We start from the raw sequence: 25,278 nt of genomic DNA, 5'->3' as shown, positions 1-25,278 counted from the left end.
TCAGGGGCCTTTGTTCGACGCTACTATGAGCCTCGTCGCTTTAAAGGAGAAGTTGGAGGCCCGTCCAGACCAGAGCAACCCCCCCGCTCTCAGGATACTGAGCTTCAGCTTAGTCTTGATGCTGGGGTGAATGTTGGAGGCCTATCTGCAGAGACCAGGAAGACACCAGCCAGCTGCCCTGATGGGACCGTGGAAGATCATTAATGAGGGTCGTATCCTACAACGCTCGTGGCCTCCGAGTAGGACATACTGCTGCTGATAGATCAAGACGTTTGGTGGTGGACACATTGCTGGACGAGAGTGACATTGTCTGCCTCCAAGAAACCTGGATGGCCAAGCAAGATCTAGACAAATTGAACACCCTAAACAAGAACTTTCATGGTGCTGGAGAGTCCACTACCGATCTCAGCATGAGAATGGTTTGTGGGAGGATAGCTGGTGGCGTAGCTATACTTTGGAACAAAAAATATGACCCAATGGTGAAGGTGGTGCGTCTTAATGTTGACTGGGCTATTGGGTTGGAGTTTAATTATAATGAAAAGAGATTCACTATTTTAAATGTGTACACACCATATGAATCCTATGACCATGAGGATGAATTTCTAAACAGGTTGGCTTTTATTCAGTCCTTCATAGAGGACAACAGCTCATCTTGTGTCTATGTCATGGGTGATTTTAATGCTGACATGTCAGATAAATCTTTATTCGCAAAACATCTGCAGCAGTTCTGTACTGAAACTAACTTAATTATATCAAGTAAAGTTTTTTTGCCTGATACAAGTTTTACCTATGTAAGTGAAGCTTGGCACACAACTTCCTGGCTAGACCATATTGTGACAACAGCCGATGCTCATGACTCACTGGAAAGTATAGAGATATGTTATGGACTGGCCACCACTGATCACATACCAGTTGCTATGCTGCTAAATGTTGAGAGTGTACCCCTGCTGGCCAACAATGGTAATGCTGCTCCCTCAAGAAAACTGGACTGGTCAAAATTGACCAAAGAGGATATGCACAGATATTCTTTATTAACTGATAGCTTACTCAGTGATGTTGAATTGCCTAGGGATGCCCTTATGTGCACGGATATGAGCTGCAAGGATACACATCATACTGAAAAGCTCTGTGCCATGTATGATGATATTGTCAAATGTCTTTATACTTCCAGTGAACCTTTTATTAATTACAAGAGGAAGGTCCCTAACATACGACCTGGCTGGAATGAGTTTGTGTCTGAGCAACATGCTGCTGCTAGAGAGGCCTTTAGACTCTGGTCAGAGGCAGGCAGACCCAGACAGGGAGTGTTGCTTGAAAACAAAAAACTCACAAATGCTAGTTTTAAATATGCACTTCGTTTTGTTAAGAAAAATGAAAACACAATGAGAGCAGACTCGCTGGCCAGAAAGATGCAGAATAACAATCTTACTGACTTCTGGAAGGAGATCAAGATCATAAATAATAACAGAACTCCCCTCCCTTCTGATATCGAGGGGATTAGTTGTCCAGAGAAGATTGCTGATCTATGGCGAGAGCATTACAGTAAACTATTTAATTGTGTTAAAAGTAACACCGTTAGAATTGATAATGAATGTAAAGGTCTCTCAGCAGACATGATAGTTAGATCAGTAGATATCTATGATTCCATCCACATGCTTGACAACAACAAGGCTTGTGGTATGGATTGCATTTCTGCAGAGCATCTAAAAAATGCCAGTTATAGACTCAGTCCATTACTAGCCATGTGTCTTACTGGAATTATGGTTCATGGTGTTCTACCGAACTCTATTATGTCAGTGCTGTTAGTGCCTGTTCTTAAGGATAAGTCTGGTAAACTGAACAGCAAAGACAACTATCGACCCATTGCATTAGCCAGTATCTTGTCTAAAGTGTTTGAGAGAATTCTATTAATGAAATTGGAAATGTATGTTCTGACTGCTGACAATCAGTTTGGTTTTAAAAGAAAACATGGTACTGATCTCTGTATCTATGCTCTGAAGGAGATTGTCTCTAGGTACAAAAGTCTAAATTCATCTGTATTTTTATGCTTTATTGATGCTTCCAAAGCTTTCGATAGAATTTGTCATGAAAAACTGTTTATGAAGCTGCTAGCGAGAGGTGTCCCTAAACCTCTTGTGAGGATTTTGGTGTTCTGGTATGCCAATCAAACTTTTCATGTTAAATGGGACAATGTTGTATCAGCTCCTTTCTATGTTGGCAACGGAGTTCGACAAGGAGGAATTTTATCTCCCTTTTTGTTTAATGTTTATATGGACGATTTATCAAGCCAGCTGAATAAGACAAATACAGGCTGTCTTATAGGGGAATCTATTGTCAATCATCTGATGTACGCAGATGATTTGGTCTTACTCAGCCCATACAGTGCTGGGCTGCAACAGATGCTTAGGGTGTGCTCTCAGTATGGCATAGACCATGATATTAAATATAATGCAAAGAAAAGCCACATAATGATAGTCAGAAGTAATCAGGATAGGAAATTAACCTTCCCTACCTTTTATCTATCTGGCAGTCCCCTTGGTGCCCGTGAGGAAATAAGATATCTGGGCCATGTCATTTCTGATGATTGGACTGATGACAACGATATATATCGACAGCGCTGCAAAATATATTCTCAGGCCAATATGTTATTAAGAAAGTTTTCTATGTGCTCAGATTCGGTTAAATGTTCCCTGTTTAGAACCTACATAACACCAATGTACACTGCTCATTTGTGGTCTAATTACAGGAAAAGGAGTATACAGAAACTGAAAGTAGCTTACAATGATGCTTTTAGATTGCTGCTTCATGTGCCTAGGTGGCATAGTGCTCGTCAGTTGTTTGTTTCTAAGCACGTACCAACTTGTGAGGCGCTCTTGAGAAAACTGATGTATGGTTTCATGTGTCGACTGGACAAGTCTGAGAACTGCATAGTAGAGGCTCTGGTCAACCCTCTAAAGAGCTGTTATCGCTTTACCTCAAACTTAAGACGACATTGGCACAAATGTCTTCATACTTTTTAATGCACTGTATTATGTGTGTTGTATCTTTTTGTTTTTCTTTATTTCTATTTTTATTTATTTATTATAATTGTATGTCTGTTACTTTATATGGAACTTGGTGTCTGAAATAAAGAATAATAAATTACCGAGTCGTGATGCAGGAAGGGATTCCCCGGCACCGCTCACATCCGAACTCCACTTCATCTTCTCCTCACAGAGAAGACAGAACACCAACGGCACAATTTCGCCCTCTCCTGGTGGGTTTCCACACCTGTCTATCAGAAAGGATATTTAACAGAACAGAAGTATTTAACCGCTTTTTAACAGTCACACCAAAAAATAAATTTGCAAAAAATATCTTGCGGGGAAACTTCCTGTCTCTTCATTTAGCAACCTAAATGTTGCCGTGGCCTATGCCGTCTTCCTCGCTGGGATCCATATCCAACTAGCAACTGTAAAACAGTAATGTTTTTTTTTTTTTTTACAGATGACCGCAAACGAGACGCCTCCTCCAGCCACAGAGCTGTGAGTGAGACGCTCTCGTGTAGGCGCACGGTTTATGCAATATGTCAAAAGAACGTGACGTCAAAATTAACAACGCTTTTTAAAGGTTGACAAAACGTCATTGTGGTCCTAACCAATAAACTATTAACTATCCTTTAAAAGAGGATATTTAGACTAGTCCAGCAATTATGCAAATGTTCCAACATATGCAAATTATAATCCGGCTGTTTCTGTAGTAGCCTATGTCACCCTTTAAAGGAAGAGTCACTCAAACCGGTCCCTCTAAGCAGGGCTGTTTTAGACAGTCTAAAAAGGGTGCTGTTTAAAATTATCCTTGTGGTATTTTGACCAAAGTATGTTACAAACATTTCATTAAGACCCCAAGACCCAAATGTTTGGTAAAATGGGCATAACGAACGTTCGCACATCTTGAACTGTGGGTGGCAGCAATACGAATCAGAGGGTTCACTCTGCCGGAAGTGTAGAAGAAAACGTTATCTGACGTGCTTTGAGCATCCTTCGATTGTCAAAAACAATTTCACAAAGTAAGTAACTGGTAAATACTGTCGTGGTTAGATTATCTTTCTCGAATTAAAATGCACCGTTTTCTATTTGATAAACACGTGACACTGCAACGTAACATTGGAGAAGTGTAAACTGGCCGACTCCATATTCAGCTAACGTTAACTTAACCCTAAAATCCAGTCAATGTTAGCGTCTTAGCCAATGATAACAGCGTTGACATTGATAGCCTGTGTTAACGATGGTTTACTCAGTCTGCTCACAAGAATACATACATTGTGGGCTAGTTTAGGGGATGTCATTGTTGTTTATGTAATATAAATAAATGTTTGATTACTGTGTCAGTTAATGCTAGCTTTCGATTAACCGGGGCTAATTTTTGTTGTCCTAATGCTAATGTTGGTCAACGTAAGATGACTTCAGGAAAATGTCTGTTAAATGTCAGTCTGAATGTTGAATAACGTTAACCGTTATTGTTAGGTTTGTCATTCACAGCCAATGTGCGTATGAGGTTCTTCTTCTGTCTCGGAATCAAGGTAATTATTTGCCATTATTGACAGCAATGACAGAGAGATGTCAGCCATTGTGGTGCTTGTCGTTTTCACTAAAGGTCTATCAAATTTAGCCTTCGACACTACGTCCTCGTCACTAGTGCTTTATTGTAATTCCACACTGTCAGTACATTTTCACAGTTACATTTTGTCGTTGTTTGCTTTATTCTAAGATTCTACCAAACACGTGAACATAGGAACCATGAACAAGAAAACCAGCTGGGAATTGTATTGATCACGTCTTCGCCAATCTGCTTTAAGAAGTTGAATAAGTGGAGAGGTGTGTGGGCTGTGAAGACTGGAGGTTAAAGTTCAGGCTGAAGATGGTCTGATGGACCGACGCTTTGTGCTGACCTTCATCTTCTGCTCTGTGTCCTGGGTGTTCTTCTGGGAAGTGCGCTGGAAGAAAGCCAAAGGAACTCAGATTGAAGAATGGCTCCAAAAACACCGCTTGTCTGAGTACAAGCACTTATTTGAGGGTAAGATTGTGGAAATGGCTTGAACATTACTCTAGTGGTGGTAGTGCTGTGTATGCGTATAGTAGCCAAATGGTTTGTTGGGCATTGTATGTGTGTGACAGACACGAAGCTAAGTGTGAATGCAAATATGCTTATGATCCTCTGCGCTATGAGTCCGTTTTTTCCCTTACACAAGAATTTATTTCTGTGTGGATGTTTCCCATCTCCATTCAGTGTTGTCCATTCTTTTTCAAAATTGGTCTTCCAGATAAAAAAAAAGACCTCAATGGAGGTCGAAACCTGAGACCTTTTTTTCTGTTTCTAGGCAATGACACTAGTTTATGCTTAGTTGTCATCTACATGGTGCAGTAAGAGACTCACCATGGTGATAAGTGTGTGTCTGTATAAAAGTCTTTGCATCATCACCCGTTGTGAGGACGGTGTATTTGTCTACACACTTTTCTAGAGTTTGATATGTTCCCTTGTTTAATGTTTGTAAACAATTCGATATAATAGTAAAGAAATTCAATATAATAACAAATAATACATTTACACAAATGCATTTGACTTGACTTGTGTTTGTTTCTATTTGCATACGTGTCTGTGCATGCATGTGTGTGCAGATGTGCAGACACTGGAGGAGCTGAGTCTGAGTGTGCTAACACGGCTGGAGGAGGTTGTGCAAGAACAGCGCCACTGGTGGGACATATCTGAAGCCCACACCCAGCTCCTCAGAGACTTTGCTTTCCAGGAGTGGCTCAGCTCCCAGAGTCTGGAGCACTACTACCACACGTGAGTAAAGTCCTTTATAAGCCATGGGCCTCGCCAGATTATAGATGCAATACATGAACACGTTTGTCAAGCTGATTCTTCTTTTTGCTGTCTGTCACTTTGTCAAGTTGACTAGAAGGAGTAGGTCTGTTATCTATTAGTAGGTCTGCCAAATAAAAATGGACTTAGGTTCCTGGTAAATGCGTGTTAGTGCCCCCTATAACATTTCAACATTATGTTGTCCTCCATGGAATGCTGGATCTAAGAATTTTTGCTCTGTAAATAGCTTAGGGATAGGCATTAGACAAGATCTAGCCATAGCCATGACAAATATATGTAAGGTATCGCCAGATTAGTTTGGTCAAACGTTGGCCTACAAAACAATGTACACCTTCAGCTGTCTGTACCTGGAGGTGCCTTTTAAAGATGTTTAGCTGTGATGCAATTACTGTATCTTTATGAGAATTTTTCATTTCAGACTTCACTTTATGTGTTGCTCTTCCAATATATTGAAAATTCCCCACTGTATCCAGGGATGTTTTGTACATTACAAGCAAAATGAAACCAAACGTAGTCACTATTTCCCAAACTAATGCCTGAAACTGAGTGTAAGCTTCCAGGGAAATAAGCTGTTTTGCATTGAGACTCAAATTAAACTTCACGTTGGTGCTGTATCCCATTAGACACACATATCTTGAAACTTTACTCATCTGTTAATTAACGGTATGCTTTTCAGGGGTCATTTTCAGATGAAGGTTATCATTGTTTTCCATTTAGACAGGGGCTTTTACAGTCTCTTATTAGTCTGTACTGATGGCTCTAGGGAAACGTCGGGGGGGGGGGGGGGGGGGGGGGCTGCATTGGCAGTTGATGCAGAGCTTTATTTAGCTTAGCCACCACTTACTTTCTCTAACATGCCATATCACCTTAACTGCAGTACAACTGTATTAGTATTAAGTATTAAGCCTTCAAAGGAAAATGTTTATTTAAAAGACATTAAACACCTGCACCACCATTTCCTTTTACATTATTTTACACTGTTTTCTCTGTGTTTTGTTGAATGAAAGTGTCCAGACACACCACACAGTTGATATTTTAGTCACCTTAGTCTTTATTTAAGTCAAAGCAGTTTCCATTGCAGTTAAAGCCCCCTCTTTGTAACAGTGCGCTCTACTTAAAGAATGAGCCATTTGCAGGTACTTGCATTCAAAGCCAGCTATGAGCTCTTTTTGCGGGGGCCAAGTTGTGTTTTTAGTGGAAGTAATATGTTGTCTTTGAAAGAGGGCTTTCCAGTACAGCCATCCAGAGAAAGACAATGTCCTGTTTTAAAACTAAGGTTTGGCAGGCAAATCACCCTAATAAAACTAATATTTTCATAGTCCATTACAGTTACTCCAGAGAGTAAACATGGATGCATCTATGTTTAGCTTGTGTCGATCAAATCATGCAACTGTACTCTCTGTTTTGTATCATCTTTTAGTGAGGTACTGTGTTTTGACATTAATAAACTAATGGTGAATCAATCATAGGTGTTTTGCGATGGTGCTCTTTGGCCGTTGAATCCTCTTTTTGTATGTTTAGGCTGAAAACACTAGGTTGCACCAATTTGGATGATCTGGCCCAGTTCGACAGCCAGCTGCAGCTGTCTTTGGCCGCGTGGGGCTACTATTACGAGGACTACATCAAGCTGTCAACTGGAGTGAAGGTCCTCCAGGCTAGTAGAAATCACCGTGACCAGGATTACGAGATCCAGCTGGTCAGCAGCCTCGCTGAAAGGCGCCTCAACGAGAAGTGGTCCTTTGGTTCGTGTGCTGTTTTCAGCTACCTAATATTCATTGGCTATGCAATTGTGGTGCCTCCAAAGCATCAAATTGATTTAATATTGGCATGTAATTCATTATGAAATATATTTCCACGTCCTCATAGTGTACATTCAATCTTCTCTTTTTTATTTTTAACTAAACAATGTTTTCTGAACTGTCTGAACCACCTTGGCACTTTTACCTGGAGGACATTAAACAATGAGGAAGATTTAAATGGAAAGATTCTGTTTTGCACTGGAAATAGAAACGTTTCGCAGTAAAATTAAATAAAAAAATATCCTTCAGTTGGGGGAAGTATCTTGATATGTTAACGTTACTGCAGTTCAGTAGAGGAATATGAACAGTAATGCTTGTAATGTACACCACTTGAACTGGATTGAACTGAACAACCTTCATTATAAATTTAAAATAATCAAATATCATCCAAATGCATAGGTCTACTCTACGGTATGAAGCGTGATAATTCAATTATTTACAAAAATAATGAAATATGCGTTTAGACTAAAACCAGTACAGTATTACAACATCATTATATTCTTATATTGATTGCATGAAAGAAAGGAACAATTCTGAAGATGAGGAATCAGGCAGGTGGTATTTTCATTCCAAAGGAGTAGAACGTCATTAGCATAGGCCAATTCCAACCTCTCAAGCAAGGGAAAGGGTCTCCTATCTCCTAGGTTGATAAACATTTCCATGCAGAAAGCGGGAATCCTAGGTTTTTCTGGATGGTTGAAACATAGTGGCATGATTTGACATCAAATTCAGGCAATAAGGCTAGAAGGCAGAGTGCTCCGTATGGTATTTTTTGGAGATTGGTATCATGGCTGGATGTACCATTTCACCAATGGCTTTCATTATGGCAATGGATGTATTTAAAAGGGCTTCTAGATGGCTTGTTGGTAGTTAAAGGCTGCAGATTGGCACCAGTACTGTTAATAAAATCGTATTGCCTGGTAAACTATTTGCGGTGCTTGCTTGCAGGCTTTTGTCATGTGTAAGGGGGCCTATGGCTGTGTATGAAGGTTCTATTTCAGAGGTGGAAAAATTCAAGAGAGTCATGAATAAGGCAAATGGCATAGGGTGCTACGTTCTCTAATTATTCTAGCTTTCTATGGAAAATTAATTTAGGAGTTTCTAATGACCAGCTTAGTGGAGGAGTTCAAATGAGCTAAGACTAGAGTATAGGTATTAGGGGTGTAGTGGGGGGAAAAAATCGATTATTCGATTTTTCTCGATTCTCTCTAAAACGATTATCTCTCGATTTTTTTACACATCCATTTTATGTTGAAATGCAAGCTGCATCGATTATTGGATTGTTCATAGAAAGTCAAAATTGTGACAAGGAAAAGCTTTTTCTCTAATAAAAGATAGAGAAGGTAATTCATCTGTTGATTTTCTTTAATTATCAAACACAAACTAGGAAGTGTAGCAAACTCGAATGTTTTAAAAGTAGAAGTGGATTGATAATCGTTTTTATCGGTTTAGAATTGATAATCGTTTTTTTTACACATCCATTTTATGTTGAAATGCAATTATCGATTGATTTTCGATTATCAATTCGAAACCGATAAAACGATTATCGATGCATTTCGACTATTGAATCATTTGAGTATGCAACTCAGAGTCTAAAATCACTTCATACTTTGTGTTTGATAATTAAAGAAAATCAACATGAATTACCTTCTCTATTTGCTTTATTAGAGAAAAAGCTTTTAATGGTCACAATTTTGACTTTCTATGAGCAATGCAATAGTCGATGCAGCTTACATTTCAACATGAAATGGATGTGTTAAAAAAAAAAAAAAAAAAAGGGGGGGGGGGGTTTTATTACAAAATCGATTTAAAATCGAATCGTTGACCTCTGTGAGGTGCCAAGAGATTCCCACCCCTAATAGGTATGCAGTACTCAAGAACAATGTAAAACTGTAAAATCAATAAAGAAGTGGAAGAACCAGAATAAGTGGTTCAACATGCACAATGCCCATCGAGGCATGGGGCAAGGCTACATTGCTGAAGAAGAGGCAGATGGTATCTAGGTTGTTCGCAAGCAGGAAGAGGAAACTAGACGAACACCGTAGCTTCTCAAGCAAAGCAAGGGCAATGGGTGAACTGGCATGGTGTCTAGACGAGCAAGATCAGCTGGAGAGAACTTTGGGTTATGGACGCTAAACTCATTAATTCATTATTGGAGCCATTTATGATATCCGCCTAACTCCGCAGAACCTAAGTCAGTGAGTGGGTGAAGACAGAAGCTGTAAGTTGTGTTTGAGTGTTGACTCATTAAGACATATTTAGTTTGGTTGTAAAACTAACCTGACCCAGGGTCTTCATGTGGAGACACAGTCAGGTTTTAAAATCATTTGTGCGTTTGAGAATAAAGGAGTTGAGGCTAATTGCAGTGATAGTAAGATTTATTTTGTGCGACAGAGGCAGAAAAGTGGACACCAGGCACATACAAACAGGCAGACAACTTAAAATTCCACAATTATTGTTGTGACTGCTATGAGAACAGACATGTTGTGATATTCTGCATTTGAAAGGAAGAAGCTAAATTATGCGGAACTGGTGAGGAAGTGAAGCAACAAGGTTGGCACACACTCAGGCATACACAAGAACAGTAGGTATGGTTGTATACACTTCTGTTGGATGTTGGTTTTTAAGGTCGGTCACCAGGAGTTTTAAAGGAATTGTCTGAGGCTGCTGAAAAAAAAAGCGAGCCAGGGATTGTGGCTGATTGTGAATTAATCTATGGTTATGTAGTTGTTATATTGGTTAGGCTAGGTTGCCTGCTATGAGTACTAGCATGTGACATTGAGAGGATTGGCTGCTCTGGGAGGTCCCCATCCAGCTGCACAAGGAATCTAACATCTTTTCGTGTGTATTACTCAAATTAAAATATTATTTTCCATATTTGGCTTAGAAATGTTTTGTAGATCTACTCTTACTGTTCTTGATTTACTGTTATTGATCGCCTTCATAAGCAGTTTTTTTGTTGTTGTTTTTTTAGCAATGGCTTTGTTTGAAACATTCCGTAGCCTACTAAGATGAGAGAAGGCATATTTGTATAAGTTTTATACACAATTGTCTACTCCAGATGCTGGACCAGGTTACTGTTTTGAACATATCTCACTGATAATGGCATTTTGATCATTGCTGCCAGTTGACACACAAGCCAACAACTGCTGCCAATGTGTATCAATCTCTGAGGTTTTGCGATGTCCTCCATATTTTGAAAAGACTTGAGCATCCTCTCATAACTTGCTAAACATTGGCTTATCCAGCTTCAATCCAACACTTGACTCACAACAAGTAGCACAAATGTTACGAAAGCTACTCGAAAGGATCAGCAAATCACAGTGAAGTTTAATCCCACTGGGACTGATTGACAGCCAAAATCATTGGGATGAAAAGTGGCATTATGAAGTGAAAAAGTCGAGAGAGGAAAAATGTCAAGAATAAACTGTTATTGTGGGAAAAAACTTCTTATTTTTAAAGGTCAATATCAAGCATTTCATAATAATAATTTGAATTTTTAAAATGTGTGTCATTTATTTCATAATGTCTGTCTTCTGTATTTAATAATGCGCAGTTCTGTGTTCTATACTATATAGGAGCGAAACAGTTGTCTTCCTGGCCCAAACTAAATGAGACTAAATTAAAGCCTGAGTTACACAAAAACAAATATTGAGAAATGTAAGAGATACCACTTTCATACCAATTTTCTGGAAACTCTGTAGATGTTTGATAGATATTAAAGGAGTAAAGTTCAAAGTACTTTATTGTCATTATCTCAAAAACAACGAGACAGACAAGGAAATTGCTGTGCACACTTACCGTGCATTCATTAAAGGCTTAAAAAGGACCTTATGATATGTGTCTCTCATATATATATATATATATTTGTTGTTTTTTCTGCAGCAGGAGCTGTGATATTTGGCTGTACTGTGGCACTGTGCTTTGTTATTCGAGACCTCATGTTTTACGTGATTGGTGAGTCTATAAGCTGTGTACTGTACGTAGAAGGATTGTTGTATCATATCACTCTCTTATCGTTTTTTATCATGATTGAACCATTTTCTCTCTTATTCGTAGGTGGAATAACTGTGTCCATCATCGCATTTGTCTTCACCATAAAATTCCTGTGCGAGCTTGCTGCACGGGTGGTCAGCTTTCTCCAGAATGAGGACCCTGGGCGCCGTGGTGATCGTAGCATCTACGATTATGTACGGGGAAACTACCTGGATCCGCGCTCTTGCAAGGTGTCTTGGGATTGGAAGGAGCCACAGGAAGTAGGGCAGACCATGACCTTCCGTGTGCAGGTGGGAGTTCTCAGTAGCATTTTGTCTATCATACTTCAAGTACAAGTAGAACACCTAAACATTGTTTTTTGGGATTATAAATGTGAGTACATTCTCTTGGAGCGCTGCTGAAAAAAAGTTATCTCAATTTAATGATTTTAGCAAGTTAGCAAGCCCTAGTAGGCAAATAGAGTAATTTCAACCTTAATTCCTTACCTTCACATGCTTGAAATATTCGGAAGCCACACTGATGTTTTGTGTATTTTGGTTGTGACAAGGATGGATAGTTAAGGTTGCCATGGTTCAGGACTGCCCAGACTTTAGAGGGCTATTTTGAACTGTTTCATAAAGTCACTGTTTTCAGTATTTCCAGTATGATGAAGAGACTGTTATTTCCAGTGAAGGTAGTCTATTTTATCCAAGATTTGGGATGGGACATTGCATCTCACAACAGCTCTGAAAGAGTTTGTACTGGAGGTCTATTATCTATATGCATATGCAAGGGTTTGTTAACTCTGTCAGACAAATTTAAATAAAGCTGCTTGGATCCTCAGTGGTTCATGCACTGGTTCTGACTGCTGTACTGTTTATTTCATGGCTGTTTGGTTCCCATGCACCCCTACAGCTATTTTATAAAAATGGACAGCCATTCCCTGCTCACCGGCCAGTGGGCCTACGGGTGAACATCACCCACCTGGAGTTGGCGCTTGATGTCCCCGTCACCCAGGAGGTGTTGCAGGAGCCTGAGGCCAACGTTGTGAAGGTGGCTTTCACTGTGCGCAAGGCAGGCCGCTATGAGATTGCTGTTAAGCTGGGTGGCCTCAATGTGGCATATAGCCCCTACGGCAAGATCTTCCAACCAGGTGAGATCATTTCTTAAAACCATTTCTTAAAACATTTCTCAATGTGCAAAGTATTCATTTATTTATAAGCAAGTGAATGGAGATGTTGACAGTAGACAATATATTGCATTGCAATGCAGAGCTTACAGAGTTCTAAAATCTACAGTCTGTCTGGTGTGTCCCTGGCTTAATAGCAGTGAAAAGGGTGTGGATCACAGGGTTACAAAAAAAGTAATAATTAATAAACATCTGAGTGTGTCATTTATTATACACATGGGAGTGACTGACAAGCTGGTCAACTAGAAGTTTAAAGGCAGTGACCATTTTTCAAAGTAATTTCTCCTTTATTTTTATTTCTATTTTCTTTCTCAGAATTGTACCATTGCTTCAGGAACAACTGTGTTGCATGTAAGAAATTGCACCATTGTTTGGCATGTCATTGATGGTCTGTGTGTGTTTCTCAGGAAATGTGGTTCCATCCAAAACAAAGATTGCGTACCACTTCTCTACACTGGTGCTAACATATGGCCAACAGCACAATCTACAAATCGAGCCTCGGGATGAATATGGCAACCCCACCAGCAACTCTACATCTCTTGTCGATGAAGTCAACTATAGTGTCCACATGCACTCAGTAAGACAAATACTACAAACAGTCACACATGTACACAGAAGCATATATTTGTGGTAGGCCGGCACAAATAAGTATCGGCTAACTCTTGTAGAACTGAACCCATTCACCCAAGCCATTAAGTATAAACATGCTCACATTTTGATTTACTGTGCACACACATATGCACACCCACACCCAGAACTGTATGTTGTTACTGTCCCCAGATCCAGACAGGAAAAGACAGGGAGGCCCACGCAATACATATTTTCTCAATTTATGTGTTGTTTTGTGTGGATATTGACCTTTTTGTTCACTGATGTTGCAAGCTGATCACATCCTCCTTTTTTGCTAACCTGTCTCTCTCTCTACTCCTCTTTCGACTGTGTGTAGTTGGGAACAATGGATGAGATCAGTGATGAGGAGTACTACAGTAAGTCAGTTTCGTCCAATAAGCAACTCTGCCAGGTCCTCCTACGTCTCACCCTAAGGAAGATGGGCTGTTTCCGAGCATGCATCTCCTACAAGGACCAGCCCCTCAGCAACGGGGAGTTTGATATCATTGTGCTCAGTGGTGAGTTTGAGTTTAGGGGGCTTGTTTGTGTGCGGCAACAACAGAGTTTCAGGGTGTCTGAACCTTATTGTAGTCTCTGTATGTAAGTCTTGTGATCATGACAGTTTCTTAGTCTTCTTGTGTTCCTGAGTTATTCATTCATTCAATTGTATGTAATTAGCTGAAATATCTACTTAAGTTAGCAGGCTGACCAGCTAGTTCTATTTCGTTTCTACTGACCGCCAGAGGCGGTGCTTTAAGCACTGGATGTCATTCACGTTTACGTGTAGTTCGAGTATTTGTATCAACAAAATCACCTGTGACCTGGGTGACGTATGCCTTCGCCCCTGTACTAAAGGCATGCTCCCCCAGGTCACGACCCTTAATTCTTCTAGCGGAAGGTGAGTTGGTGAGTATGTTCACTCCACAGGTGAGTGTAATCACATGCTAATCTTTGGGAGTCTTGCAACCTTCGGGTGGAGCTGCGAATTCTCGCCCTCTTAAGACTGCGATTAGCATCAAAAATCAACATTGCAGTGGGCTACAGTAGGCAGGTGTTTCTAGCCTTAAAACTGGTAGTTAAACCCACTTGCGGATAATCCGGGAAAACGGATAATCCGGAAAAAGAAGAAAAAGGTGAGTTGCCTCTTCTATTGTTTTACCGTGTGTGGTAGTCACGCTCGAGTAATGGTTTGAGACAGTGGCCTATCGGACGAACCGATAGTTGAACCCACTTGTTAAGCGAGTTACGCTAATATATTATGCCGTTTATCGTGCTCACGCTGAATACTGCAACAGGCTTTAGGTGTTTCTTGCCTTACAACTGATAATTAAACCCACTTGTGGCATGAGTGGGTTCCTCGCATAATAGTTCCCTACTATTGTCTGTCACGATGAGATACGGCAGTTAGCATAGGTGTTCTCGCCTCACGACTGATAATTAAAACCACTCGTTAAGCGAGATGGAAACCCTTGTATAGTTCGTTTTTGTACTGTTGTTGTTATGAAGATGCAAGCGGTGTTCTCGCCTTAAGCATTCAACTAAGTAAAACGAACAGCAGCCTACTTTTCCCTGTCGGCTTTGTGTCACGCGTTCAGCAGGCTACAGGTGTTTCTCCCCTTAAAGCTGATAATTAAAACTACTTGTTAAGCGAGCTGGAGCCCTCGCATAGTTTGGTTTTGTACCGTTGTTGTGATGAAGAATCAAGCGGCGTTCTCGCCATAAGCATTCAATTAAGTAAATGGACAGGATTTACTCCTGTCGCTACCTACTGTTTGGGTAACTGTTAAAGCTACGTTCTACGCCCCGAAATGTCAGTTCTAAAAGCAGGTATGTTTGCGGAACTGTTCACTAGGCTATGGGGTTAAAAGCGAGTGTGTCCGCTCTTAAACAGTAGCCTACAGGATTTCTGCTCCTGTCGGCTTGGTGTTAAACGTTATAAGGAGGCTACGTTTACCTACTGATGGGTGACTGACGGGCTATGCACGCAAGTTCAGTTCTAAACCAGGCATGGGGAACTGCTAATTGGTAGCCTAACTATTGTGTTAAAAGCGAGTGTGTCCGCTCTTGAACAGTACAGGAGGTTTACTCCTGTCGGCTTGGTGTTAAACGCTATAAGCAGTATACGTTTACCTACTGATTGGTGACTGACGGGCTATGCCCGCAATTTCAGTTTTTTAATCCATCTAACTTGTTAACTGGGAACGAGTGTGTTCGCTCTTAAACAGGACAGGGTTTTTACTCCTGTTGGCTTATGTTAAACGCTATAGGCAGGTTGCGTTTACCTACTGATTAGTGACTGACGGTCTTTGCCCGCAATTTCAGTTATAAAGCAGGTATGTTTGAGGAACTGTTAATTGGTAACTATTGTGTTAAAAACGAGTGTGTTCGCTCTTAAACAGTACAGGACTTTAACTTCTGTCGGCGTGGTGTTAAAGGCTAGAAGCAGGCTACTTTTACCTACTGATTGGGGACTGACGGGCTATGTCCGCAATTTCAGTTTTTTAATCCATCTAACTTGTTAACTGGGTACGAGTGTGTTCGCTCTTAAACAGGACTGGGTTTACTGTGTTTAGCTGTGGCTGTGGGCCTATCTACTCTTTCTGAGCCTGGGGGCAATGCATTAAACAGGCATTCAGAACACGGCTGTGGATGTGCTACCCCGGCAGCCTTGTAGCCTTCACCATGAAAGTATATGCAGCCACCGTCTCAGCCATACACAGTAGGGCAGATGGTGTGACAGTTGGGTCCCATATGCTAGCGACCCGCTTCCTTATGGGTTCTCAACAACTAAGGCCGCTTCGGTGAAGCTCAGTGCCCTCTTGGGACTTGCCTATAGTCCTAAGGGCACTCTGGCAGTCCCCATTTGAACCTCTAGAGAGGGTGGGATTGAAATAACGGTCTATGAAGACCGCTTTTCTCTTGGCCATGGCATCGGCTAAACGAAAGCCAAGCCAAGAATGTCTATATTGGAACCCCGGAGGCCCAGGGATAACTTTGTGGGTGAATCCGGCCTTTCTTCCAAAGGCGAATTATCATCCTACTGAAACCAGCCGCTCAGGCTGGCTGCCTTGAGCCCCAGCTCAGGATGACGAGCAGGGACAGAGCCCTACCTGTTGTGCCCAGTGAGAGCACTTAGGGCTTATATTGATATGACTGGAATTCCGCCAGTCTGATTCACTGTTTCTCTGTCATGTCGGACAGAGGAGAGGGCACAGCTTATCCAAACAACGGCTATCACGTTGGATTGTGGACGCTATTATTTGTGCCTATAGGAGCAGTAGTCTCCCGGTCCCTCAGGTCCAAGGTCACTCAACTAGGAGTGTATGTACAACGCGGGCGACCCTAAGAGGTGTCCCCCTTCAGATATCTGAACAGCTGCGTTATGGGCATCAACCTGCACATTTGTGAGGTTTTTTAGGGTTAATGTGGTCCCTCATAACCCAGTGGCAGCAGGTGTTCTTCCTACTTCCTTACAGCGGGAGTAAGGTAAGATTTCCTCGTGACTTGGTTGGTATTAGTCATCCAGTGCTTAAAGCACCGCCTCTGGCGGTCAGTAGAAACGAAATAGAACGCTAGGTTACGTATGTAACCATGGTTCTATGAGTTTCGGAAGACCGCCAGAGCTTGGCAGTCACTCGGAATATACGCGAGAAGATTGTCAAGGGTCGTGACCTGGGGGAGCATGCCTTTAGTACAGGGGCGAAGGCATACGTCACCCAGGTCACAGGTGATTTTGTTGATACAAATACTCAAACTACACGTAAACGTGAATGACATCCAGTGCTTAAAGCACCGCCTCTGGCGGTCATCCGAAACTCATAGAACCATGGTTACATACGTAACCTAGCGGTTCTAGCCAGCCTCTCTCGTAATACCACTTTGTATCTCAAGAGGTGATAGTGAGTCGCTGTAACGAAAACAGCAAGTGAACTTGACTCTAGTAGCAAGCCCATTGGTTAACATGAATTGCTAACTGATTGAATAATCAGCTAGCTTGAATGTTCAAATGAAGACATACTGGGGTCTCTTTACCTCGGCTAAGTTAATATAACATATAAATGTAAATCAAGAAAATTGATGGAGACAGTAATGGGTACTTAGATATCCATACTTTTTTATTCTGCAACAGATGGACAAACATTGTGATATGCTGCCCCCAATTTGCTTGGAATGTGGAGTAATTTAGCTTGCTAGCTGACAGCTAGCTAGACTTCCATAATACACCTTTAACCCCCCCCCCCTCTCTCTCTCTCTCTCTCTCTCTGTTTCCCATTCACATAAACTTTGGTGCACACACACAGAAAACGAGAAGAATTGTGTGGAGAAGAATGTGTCCACACCAGGCATCAGCATCTACTTTGAAGCCTACCTGTATGGCACAGGAAATTATAGCACCCACTGCCAGTTCCCAGCATCCTCTCTGCTGGCACCCCAGAGGCGCCCCTCCACGGGAGAGGAGGAAGAAGAAAATGACTCTCCAATGGAGGGGCAACTGGAGAAGTTCAAAAAACCAAAAAAGGTTTACTGCTACATATCGCCAAAGGTACACACTTTTTATCTGCACTCTTACCAGACAGAGGTTAGAGATACTCACACATAATAGACATATATATATACATGAACAGATATGGATTTTGGTTTCAGTTAACTTTTTCACCTACAGCAACTCTCGGTCAAAGAGTTTTACCTGAAGATAATCCCATGGCGCCTTTTCACATTCCGAGTGTGCCCAGGAACCAAGGTGATTATGTACTTTTAAATGTTCGCATTGGCAGTGGCATCTAAGTTATTCTAATTTATCTGTAATGGTGAAGTGCTTTTGAGGCTAAATAAGAGAGTGAAGCAGAGATTTTATAGGTTTTTTCTTCAGTGTTCTTACAACAAACAAATACAAAGAATGTTCACAGTAATGTCAATGTTCAGTTCATGACATGGATTTAAGAGTTACATTTGTATACTTTATTTATGTAGCTGCTCACTGTCCACCCAAAAGAAAAGGTGTTAAAAAAAGTCACTACCCCAAGCCAAAACCAGTCATTTTTGCTGGCCTGAATCCACATACAGTATGTTAACGTAATGGATTCAGCTTATATGTTTAAGAATGGGCTCTGCTGCCAAGAAGATGCCTTGTTTTATGATTCGTATTATGAGTTGTGTTGGCTGTGTTTTATTGTCAATCCAATTAGTTCACCTATCATGGCCCTGACCCCATCCACAAGTACTTGACATTGGTGGTGGACGATGGCATCCAGCCCCCTGTGGAACTCAGCTGTAAAGACAGGAACATTATGGCAGCCACCTTCATCCGCTTCCTGCACAAGAACATTGGTGAGGCTGAGTAGATAGGAGATGAAAATCCAGCACAGAAAATGTAAACTATGCATTTGTTAGAATAGTAAGAATACAAACATGCTTGTTACTTGACGACCTGATGACCTACCATTCAAAGCTATTATTTATTAAAAAAAGGTTGTATCTGAAAGCCAGACATCCTTTGAAAATGTGTATGTTCAAATTCTTGAGATATATTGTTTTTGTTTTTGTGCAATAGGTGGCTCAGAGACCTTTCAAGACAAGGTGAGCTTCTTCCAGCGAGAGCTCCGAAACATGCACTCCAAAAAGCCTCGCACGAAGACCTGCTTGAAGATATCTCGCCAAACCATCCTTGATTCTGTGAGTTGGACCCGTCATGGTTTTCAGTCAGAATGGTGACAGATGACTGACAGAATAAAGAACAGGAAAAGTAAGTGTCGTGCCTTTTCTCTGCAGTCTCTGAAGGCCACCAGGAACTTCTCTGTGTCTGACTGGAGTAAGAACTTTGAGGTTGTTTTCCAGGATGAGGAAGGTTAGTTTGCATCTCTATCTACTTTACAGTCTCCTTCTCCCTGTCTCTGTCTTAAGCATGTTCTGAGGGTTCTTGTGTGTGCTTGTGTGTGTTCTAACAGCCCTTGACTGGGGAGGTCCTCGTCGGGAGTGGTTTGAGCTGATCTGTAAGAGTCTTTTCGACACCAACAATCAGCTTTTCACACGCTTCAGTGACAACAACCAGGGACTGGTTCGTTAAAGTTTTTTTTTCCCCGTAACTACCAAAGTTCTATCATACACAGCTAGTTCTTAGTGGGACTTTAAAATGACAACTTAATAAGGCAAATCTGTCAGTTCTACTGAATGATCAGATTCCAAACATGACATTCTAATAAATGAAGAAACATCTCCTAATTCTGACTTTGTTAGGTCCACCCAAATGCAGAGCGTCCCCCTCTCCTCCGCCTGAAGGTGTATGAGTTTGCCGGACGCGTGGTTGGTAAATGCCTGTATGAATCAGCGCTGGGCGGTGCTTATAAGCAGCTGGTGCGCGCCCGCTTCACGCGCTCCTTCCTGGCACAGATCATTGGCCTGCGTATGAACTACAAGGTGCCCGCCTCATTATACACATACACAATCATTATTTCAAGCATGGCAGCCGTGTCACCGTTGTCTACTCTTTCTACCCCTGATGTAACCAAAGTGTTTTGCTTTTTTCCTGTTTGCCTGTGCAGTACTTCGAAACAGATGACCAAGAGTTCTACAAGACTAAGGTGTGTTTCATCCTAAACAATGACGTGAGTGAGATGGACCTGTTGTTCGCTGAAGAGAAGTACAGCAAGTCAGGCCAGCTGGAGAAGGTATAAGCCCTCATCTCTGGCACGATCTCAAAGTGCACAGAGCCACTGACATGTCCAGCTGTGTTTTAATGGAGACTCTCACAGAGGGCCTAATGGTGTACTTATGAGGGAGTTACTTATATAAAGCTCTCTCTTTAGTGTGTCTGTCTGTGTAGTGTACCCAGAAGCCATTTTCTCATTTCTAAAATGTTGGGCTTACTGTATCTGGCCTAATTCTAATGCTCCTCAGGTGGTGGAGCTGATCTCGGGAGGTTCCCAGATTACTGTCACCAACGAGAACAAGATCCATTACCTGAACCTGCTGGGCCAATACCGCCTGGCCAGCCAGGTGCGAGAGGAAGTGGAGCACTTTCTCAAGGGTGAGTGCTAGAGGCACAGCTTTAAAGAAGGCTCACGGGTGAAGCTGCTACTGGTCTTTGCTCAACACTCAAACAACGTGTTCTTCACAGGTTTGAATGAATTGGTCCCAGAGAACCTTCTAGCCATATTTGATGAAAATGAGTTGGAGGTATGTTTACTTTTGATTGATATATTGATTCTTCCAGAATAGTGTCAACATACAAGGACTTGTAAATTGTAAGTAATGTTTGTAATTGTTTTTTAATTTTTGTATTTTATTGTGTGTGTGTGTGTGTGTGTGTGTGTGTGTGTGTGTGTGTGTGTGTGTAGCTGTTGTTGTGTGGTACAGGTGACATTAATGTGCAGGACTTCAAAGCCCATGCTGTCATTGTAGGAGGCTCATGGCACTTCAGAGAGAAGGTGGGTAGCACACTTGCTCTTCTGATGAGTCTCTCTTGAAGTAAGAGCAAGATGTAACAGGACTGGGACACAAAATGATGAGTGTGTGTGTATGTGTGTGTGTGTGTGTGTGTGTGTGTGTTTGCTCAGGTGATGAAGTGGTTCTGGGCAGTGGTTTCATCCTTCACACAGGAAGAGTTGGCGAGGCTACTGCAGTTCACCACGGGCTCCTCTCAGCTGCCTCCGGGCGGGTTCAACACTCTCTGTCCCTCCTTCCAGATCATAGCAGCACCCACACACAGCACACTGCCCACCGCACACACCTGGTGAGTCTCTGTCTCTCTTTTACACACACACACACACACACACACACACACACACACACACACACACTCTCACAGCACACTGCCCACCGCACACACCTGGTGAGTCCTTGTCTCTGTCACACACGCACACAGCACACAGCACACAGCACACAGCACACACCTGTCTCTCTGTCTCACACACACACACACACACAGCACACTGCCCAAATAAATGAAATAAACATGCGTAGGAGACTGATAGTATTCCAAAAACCTTGTTGAGCCGTGTGTGATCTCAAACTCTACATGCCAAACAAGATGGACGCAGAAGATATACAGAATGTGGCACGGCACTGGCTAACCGGGCTGCGCAGACTAACATGCTACAGATCATAGACAACACATTGTGCGCTGCCAAAACTTTCCATGTAAAACGCGCACGGGTAGTAACACATTAATAGATTATTCATTGTTTAGGTCACAGGGCGTACCAATGGCGAACCAGGGAAGTTGCATACTGAGCCAAATGGTTTGGAACGAATGTACACGCACCGTAAAATTTAGTTGCCAGTGCATATTCTTCAAATCCCTATAGGATGTATCTCTTTATACGCTGATGTTTGTTCAGCGTGCATCAAAGAGGTAGTGGTGGGGCCCTGTGTGCAAAGCTCACAAGTGCTTCTGTCCAAGGTCTTTTATGTGACTTAAAAAAGTAAATGTATTACTAAAGAAAACACAAATATGGATACCCCATAAGTAGGCACCCCAACGCAGACCAGCATATTCTACACTGAATAAAACCCAACGCAGACAAGCATATTCTACATTGAATAAAACCAACGCAGACCAGCATATTCTACACTGAATAAAATCAAACTTTTTCTCTCTAGCTGCCCATGTTTTATCAAAAGCGTCCTCTAAAGTTAGGCGGTGAGCTGCTCTTCAACCCTTTGACCTTTTCTTTTGTCTGTCTCAGTTTTAACCAGCTGTGCCTCCCGACCTACGACTCGTACGAGGAGCTGCACAAGCTGCTGAAGCTGGCCATCAGTGAAGGGAGTGAGGGCTTTGGCATGCTCTGAACCACCCTCACCTCACCACCTCTCATACTAACCAGGGAGTGACAGAGTAAGGGTTGGAGGAGGGGACAAACTCCACACTTAACGAATAGACATTGCAGGTTCTATATTCCAATGGGCCCACATATACCTGTCAGAAGAGGTTGCATTACATCTTGAAGTTTCCAGAAGCTTTGTGGCCCAGCCAACAACGAGCTTGTGTATATATGCTGTGCGTGGATAATGCTGTTTTTTTTTTCCTTTTTATACTGAATATGACACAATCCAAAACGGTGACCCAACTAGTTTTATTGTAGATGCTTGGAGGGTAAGGGGGAATTTAGAAGCTGCTTAGCTAGAGTAGTGATGACCGTTTGCCATTCTAAAGCTGGAGACATTTAATACAGAGTAGCAGCCTTCAAAAGGTGTGGACAGGCCACACACCCATAGCACTTTGGCCTTAACTGATCAGGTAAGGTTGTGTGTGTGAGTGTGAGTGTGAGTGTGAGTGTGAGTGTGAGTGTGAGTGTGAGTGTGAGTGTGAGTGTGAGTGTGAGTGTGAGTGTGAGTGTGAGTGTGAGTGTGAGTGTGAGTGTGAGTGTGAGTGTGAGTGTGAGTGTGTGTGTGTGTGTGTGTGTGTGTGTGCGTGTGTGCGTGTGGGTGTTTGTGCGCGCATGTATAGTATTGTGTAAATCCATTACATTTGTATGTATAATGTCAATATCTTTGATGATTTTGGGAATTGGTGGCTCTGCTCTCAATGAGGGATGAACTTGATTTGTTTTCTTTTGCTCTAATGGGTGTGTTGCACTTCAACCATATTTACTTTGAAATGGAAAATGGAGTTCTGACTGAATCACAGCAGTTGAGTTGATGGCTAGATATAAACAGCCTTTATTGCTGTCATCCATGAGGATGCAGTTCTAAATGATCTTTTTTTTATTATTATTATTATTATTTGATGTTTTTATTTACTGTTTTGTTTTATTGTTCTGCCTTATTTGAACATGGTCCTGTTTTTTGTTTATGATGATCATCTTTTGTAGATGTGTATTGTGTCGTGCACATTTGTCAGTTGTGATGGAAAGCTAAAATTGAATGGAGGAGCGTGGGGAAGGTGTAAAAAAAAAAAAAAAAGAAAAACTCCAGGTCTGTGCTGAACATCTATGCATCTCTACCAAGGACTCTGGCACTCGCAAATAGCTGCCTGTATGGTAAAATGACGGTAGTGTCTGGCCACTGGAATAGTACAGGACTTTCCAAAAGGTAAGAGATTACTGCATAGGATTGAAAGGGTCTTCTGTGAATTACTGTTTATTTTGCTCTGCTCTTTTTGGCATATTTATTTGTGTGGCAGAAACTTTGAGTGACCAAACTGTCAGTTAGGAGTATACTTGTGTTTTTTAATTCATGTATACCTCATCCATGTTGACATTATCAGCCTAAAGCCTACTGAATGCTTTTGTTTGTCCTTTTATTAACTTGCTTATGGTCTTTTGTGTTTCTCCATTTGAGATAGTGTTGTATTTCATTCTGAAGTTCAAAAGGGCAAGTGGGTTATTTATGAATTAGTTATTGAAAGTCTAGTACTATATACTTCATGAACTAGCATCACCCCAAAGGTACTATATTCACATTCCACAGTAGGAGTGCTTCAGTAACGGTAAGCTTTTATTTCAATGTTCACTTGGGTGAATATGAACCTTTACAGTTAAGAGCAGTGTGGCCAACCACATTTCTTTTGTGGTCTAAACTCAAAGGACTTGGCCATTATGTGATTATGAGATCATAATCTTTGAGAATGAGTTTGACCTTTCACCCTTGAGTCCTGAAAGCATTACCCTAAATGATTGTCCACTTTATGTTACTTAAAACTATTTCCACCAATTGAAATTTCTCGTATCATTATTAGAATAATATCACATGAGCTGTATGTCAGGATTGATGTCAGTAGTCATACATTCATTACAACATTGACCCCTGCTAATAGTATTCAGTAGCAGAGGCCAGTTAATCAAGAGGCCTTCTATGCGTATACCCTATTGGACTGTTTTCACCATGGCAACATCAGTTTAAAGCAGTTGCCTGTTTTTATTTTATTTTATGGGAGGGAAGAGGTAGTAGATAGTCCACCGACCCATGATTTATATGAAAAGAGTGACCTTCCTCAATGTCACCAGCTGCAGTAATGACATACAAAATTATTGAAGAGGTAGAAATCCTGCACTTTTGACTTTTTTTTATGTCATCTTTATTAGTGGCTCCTAATCATTTTGTGTTATGAGTGGTATAATGTTTTGAGTTTCTTGACTCAAGGTTTTGACATTTTAAACTCTTGTAAATATTGTGATGGTTGAAAGGAGCTATTTAAATTTGAATTGTTTGTTTTTTTCTTACATTTGAAATGGGAGATTGGTCAAGGTCATCACTGAATTTATGAAGGTTAGAGTTGGTTTTCTCTTCACTGTCATAAGCTATGATGGCGCCATCAATACCCCTGTTCAATAAATGAAAAAAAAAAATGAAAAAAACACAACAGAGACATGACCTTTCAGGGTGTTACTATTTTGTGGGAATTACTACATAATGGCTCTTTGATCCCAGATTACATGACAAGAATGTGTCCACATTATTTATTTATCTCAAATATCGTATTATTAGTGTATAAAGCTAATGTGACACATCCATATTTATAACTTAGGGATAAATCATTGTCTAGTTGCTCAACAGTGTAGAACAACATAGTTGGGAGGATGAAGTAACTAGCCTAGAGGTAGTCTCCTGTGGTCAGAACATTTGTGCTTTTATTTTATTTGATTCTTGATGAACACACAGAACGGATCAGGTGACCTGACCTAGGACCCTTACTCTTCACAAGGACTCTGTTTGCTGGAATATTTCATTTTGTTGAGTTTGAACTTGGAACAGAAACAGCTGATGTTGTAATAGTACATCAGTAACAGTATAAATATTCATTTCACATTTTGGATACAATTGTACTTCACTAGTGAACTGCAGATGAGTTGCAGTTTAGATGCCCATTTCATCTCTCTCTTGGACATCACATGCAGAGTGTAG

General features: G+C 41.3%; 1 protein-coding gene across 1 annotated transcript; it reads left to right on the top strand.

The window, feature by feature from the left end:
* The first annotated feature begins 4,020 nt into the window (after positions 1 to 4,020).
* arel1 (apoptosis resistant E3 ubiquitin protein ligase 1) lies at positions 4,021 to 24,640 on the top strand. The gene is made up of 23 exons (XM_080850312.1): positions 4,021 to 4,048; positions 4,506 to 4,561; positions 4,750 to 5,055; positions 5,658 to 5,826; positions 7,387 to 7,607; positions 11,550 to 11,621; positions 11,724 to 11,950; positions 12,555 to 12,792; positions 13,236 to 13,405; positions 13,775 to 13,955; positions 17,739 to 17,980; positions 18,101 to 18,178; positions 18,624 to 18,765; positions 18,989 to 19,110; positions 19,207 to 19,282; positions 19,383 to 19,492; positions 19,672 to 19,851; positions 19,977 to 20,102; positions 20,332 to 20,461; positions 20,552 to 20,610; positions 20,772 to 20,861; positions 20,991 to 21,166; positions 22,122 to 24,640. The coding sequence occupies exons 3-23, from the start codon at positions 4,908 to 4,910 to the stop codon at positions 22,222 to 22,224; spliced, it is 3,060 nt and encodes a 1,019-aa protein (XP_080706438.1). The 5' UTR covers positions 4,021 to 4,048; positions 4,506 to 4,561; positions 4,750 to 4,907; the 3' UTR covers positions 22,225 to 24,640.
* The last annotated feature ends 638 nt before the right edge of the window (positions 24,641 to 25,278 follow it).

The sequence above is a fragment of the Sprattus sprattus genome, assembly GCF_963457725.1.
Source record: "Sprattus sprattus genome assembly, chromosome: 13".
NCBI classification, from domain to species: Eukaryota; Metazoa; Chordata; class Actinopteri; order Clupeiformes; family Clupeidae; genus Sprattus; species Sprattus sprattus.
This window is presented reverse-complemented; position numbering and strand designations above follow the sequence as displayed.

Coding starts and splice junctions, on each gene's coding strand:
- arel1 (XM_080850312.1), top strand. CDS start 4,908: ATGGACCGACGCTTTGTGCTGACCTTCATCTTCTGCTCTGTGTCCTGG. Junction 19,111..19,206: donor GCCAAACCATCCTTGATTCT/GTGAGTTGGACC, acceptor TTTTCTCTGCAG/TCTCTGAAGGCCACCAGGAA. Junction 20,611..20,771: donor TTGATGAAAATGAGTTGGAG/GTATGTTTACTT, acceptor GTGTGTGTGTAG/CTGTTGTTGTGTGGTACAGG.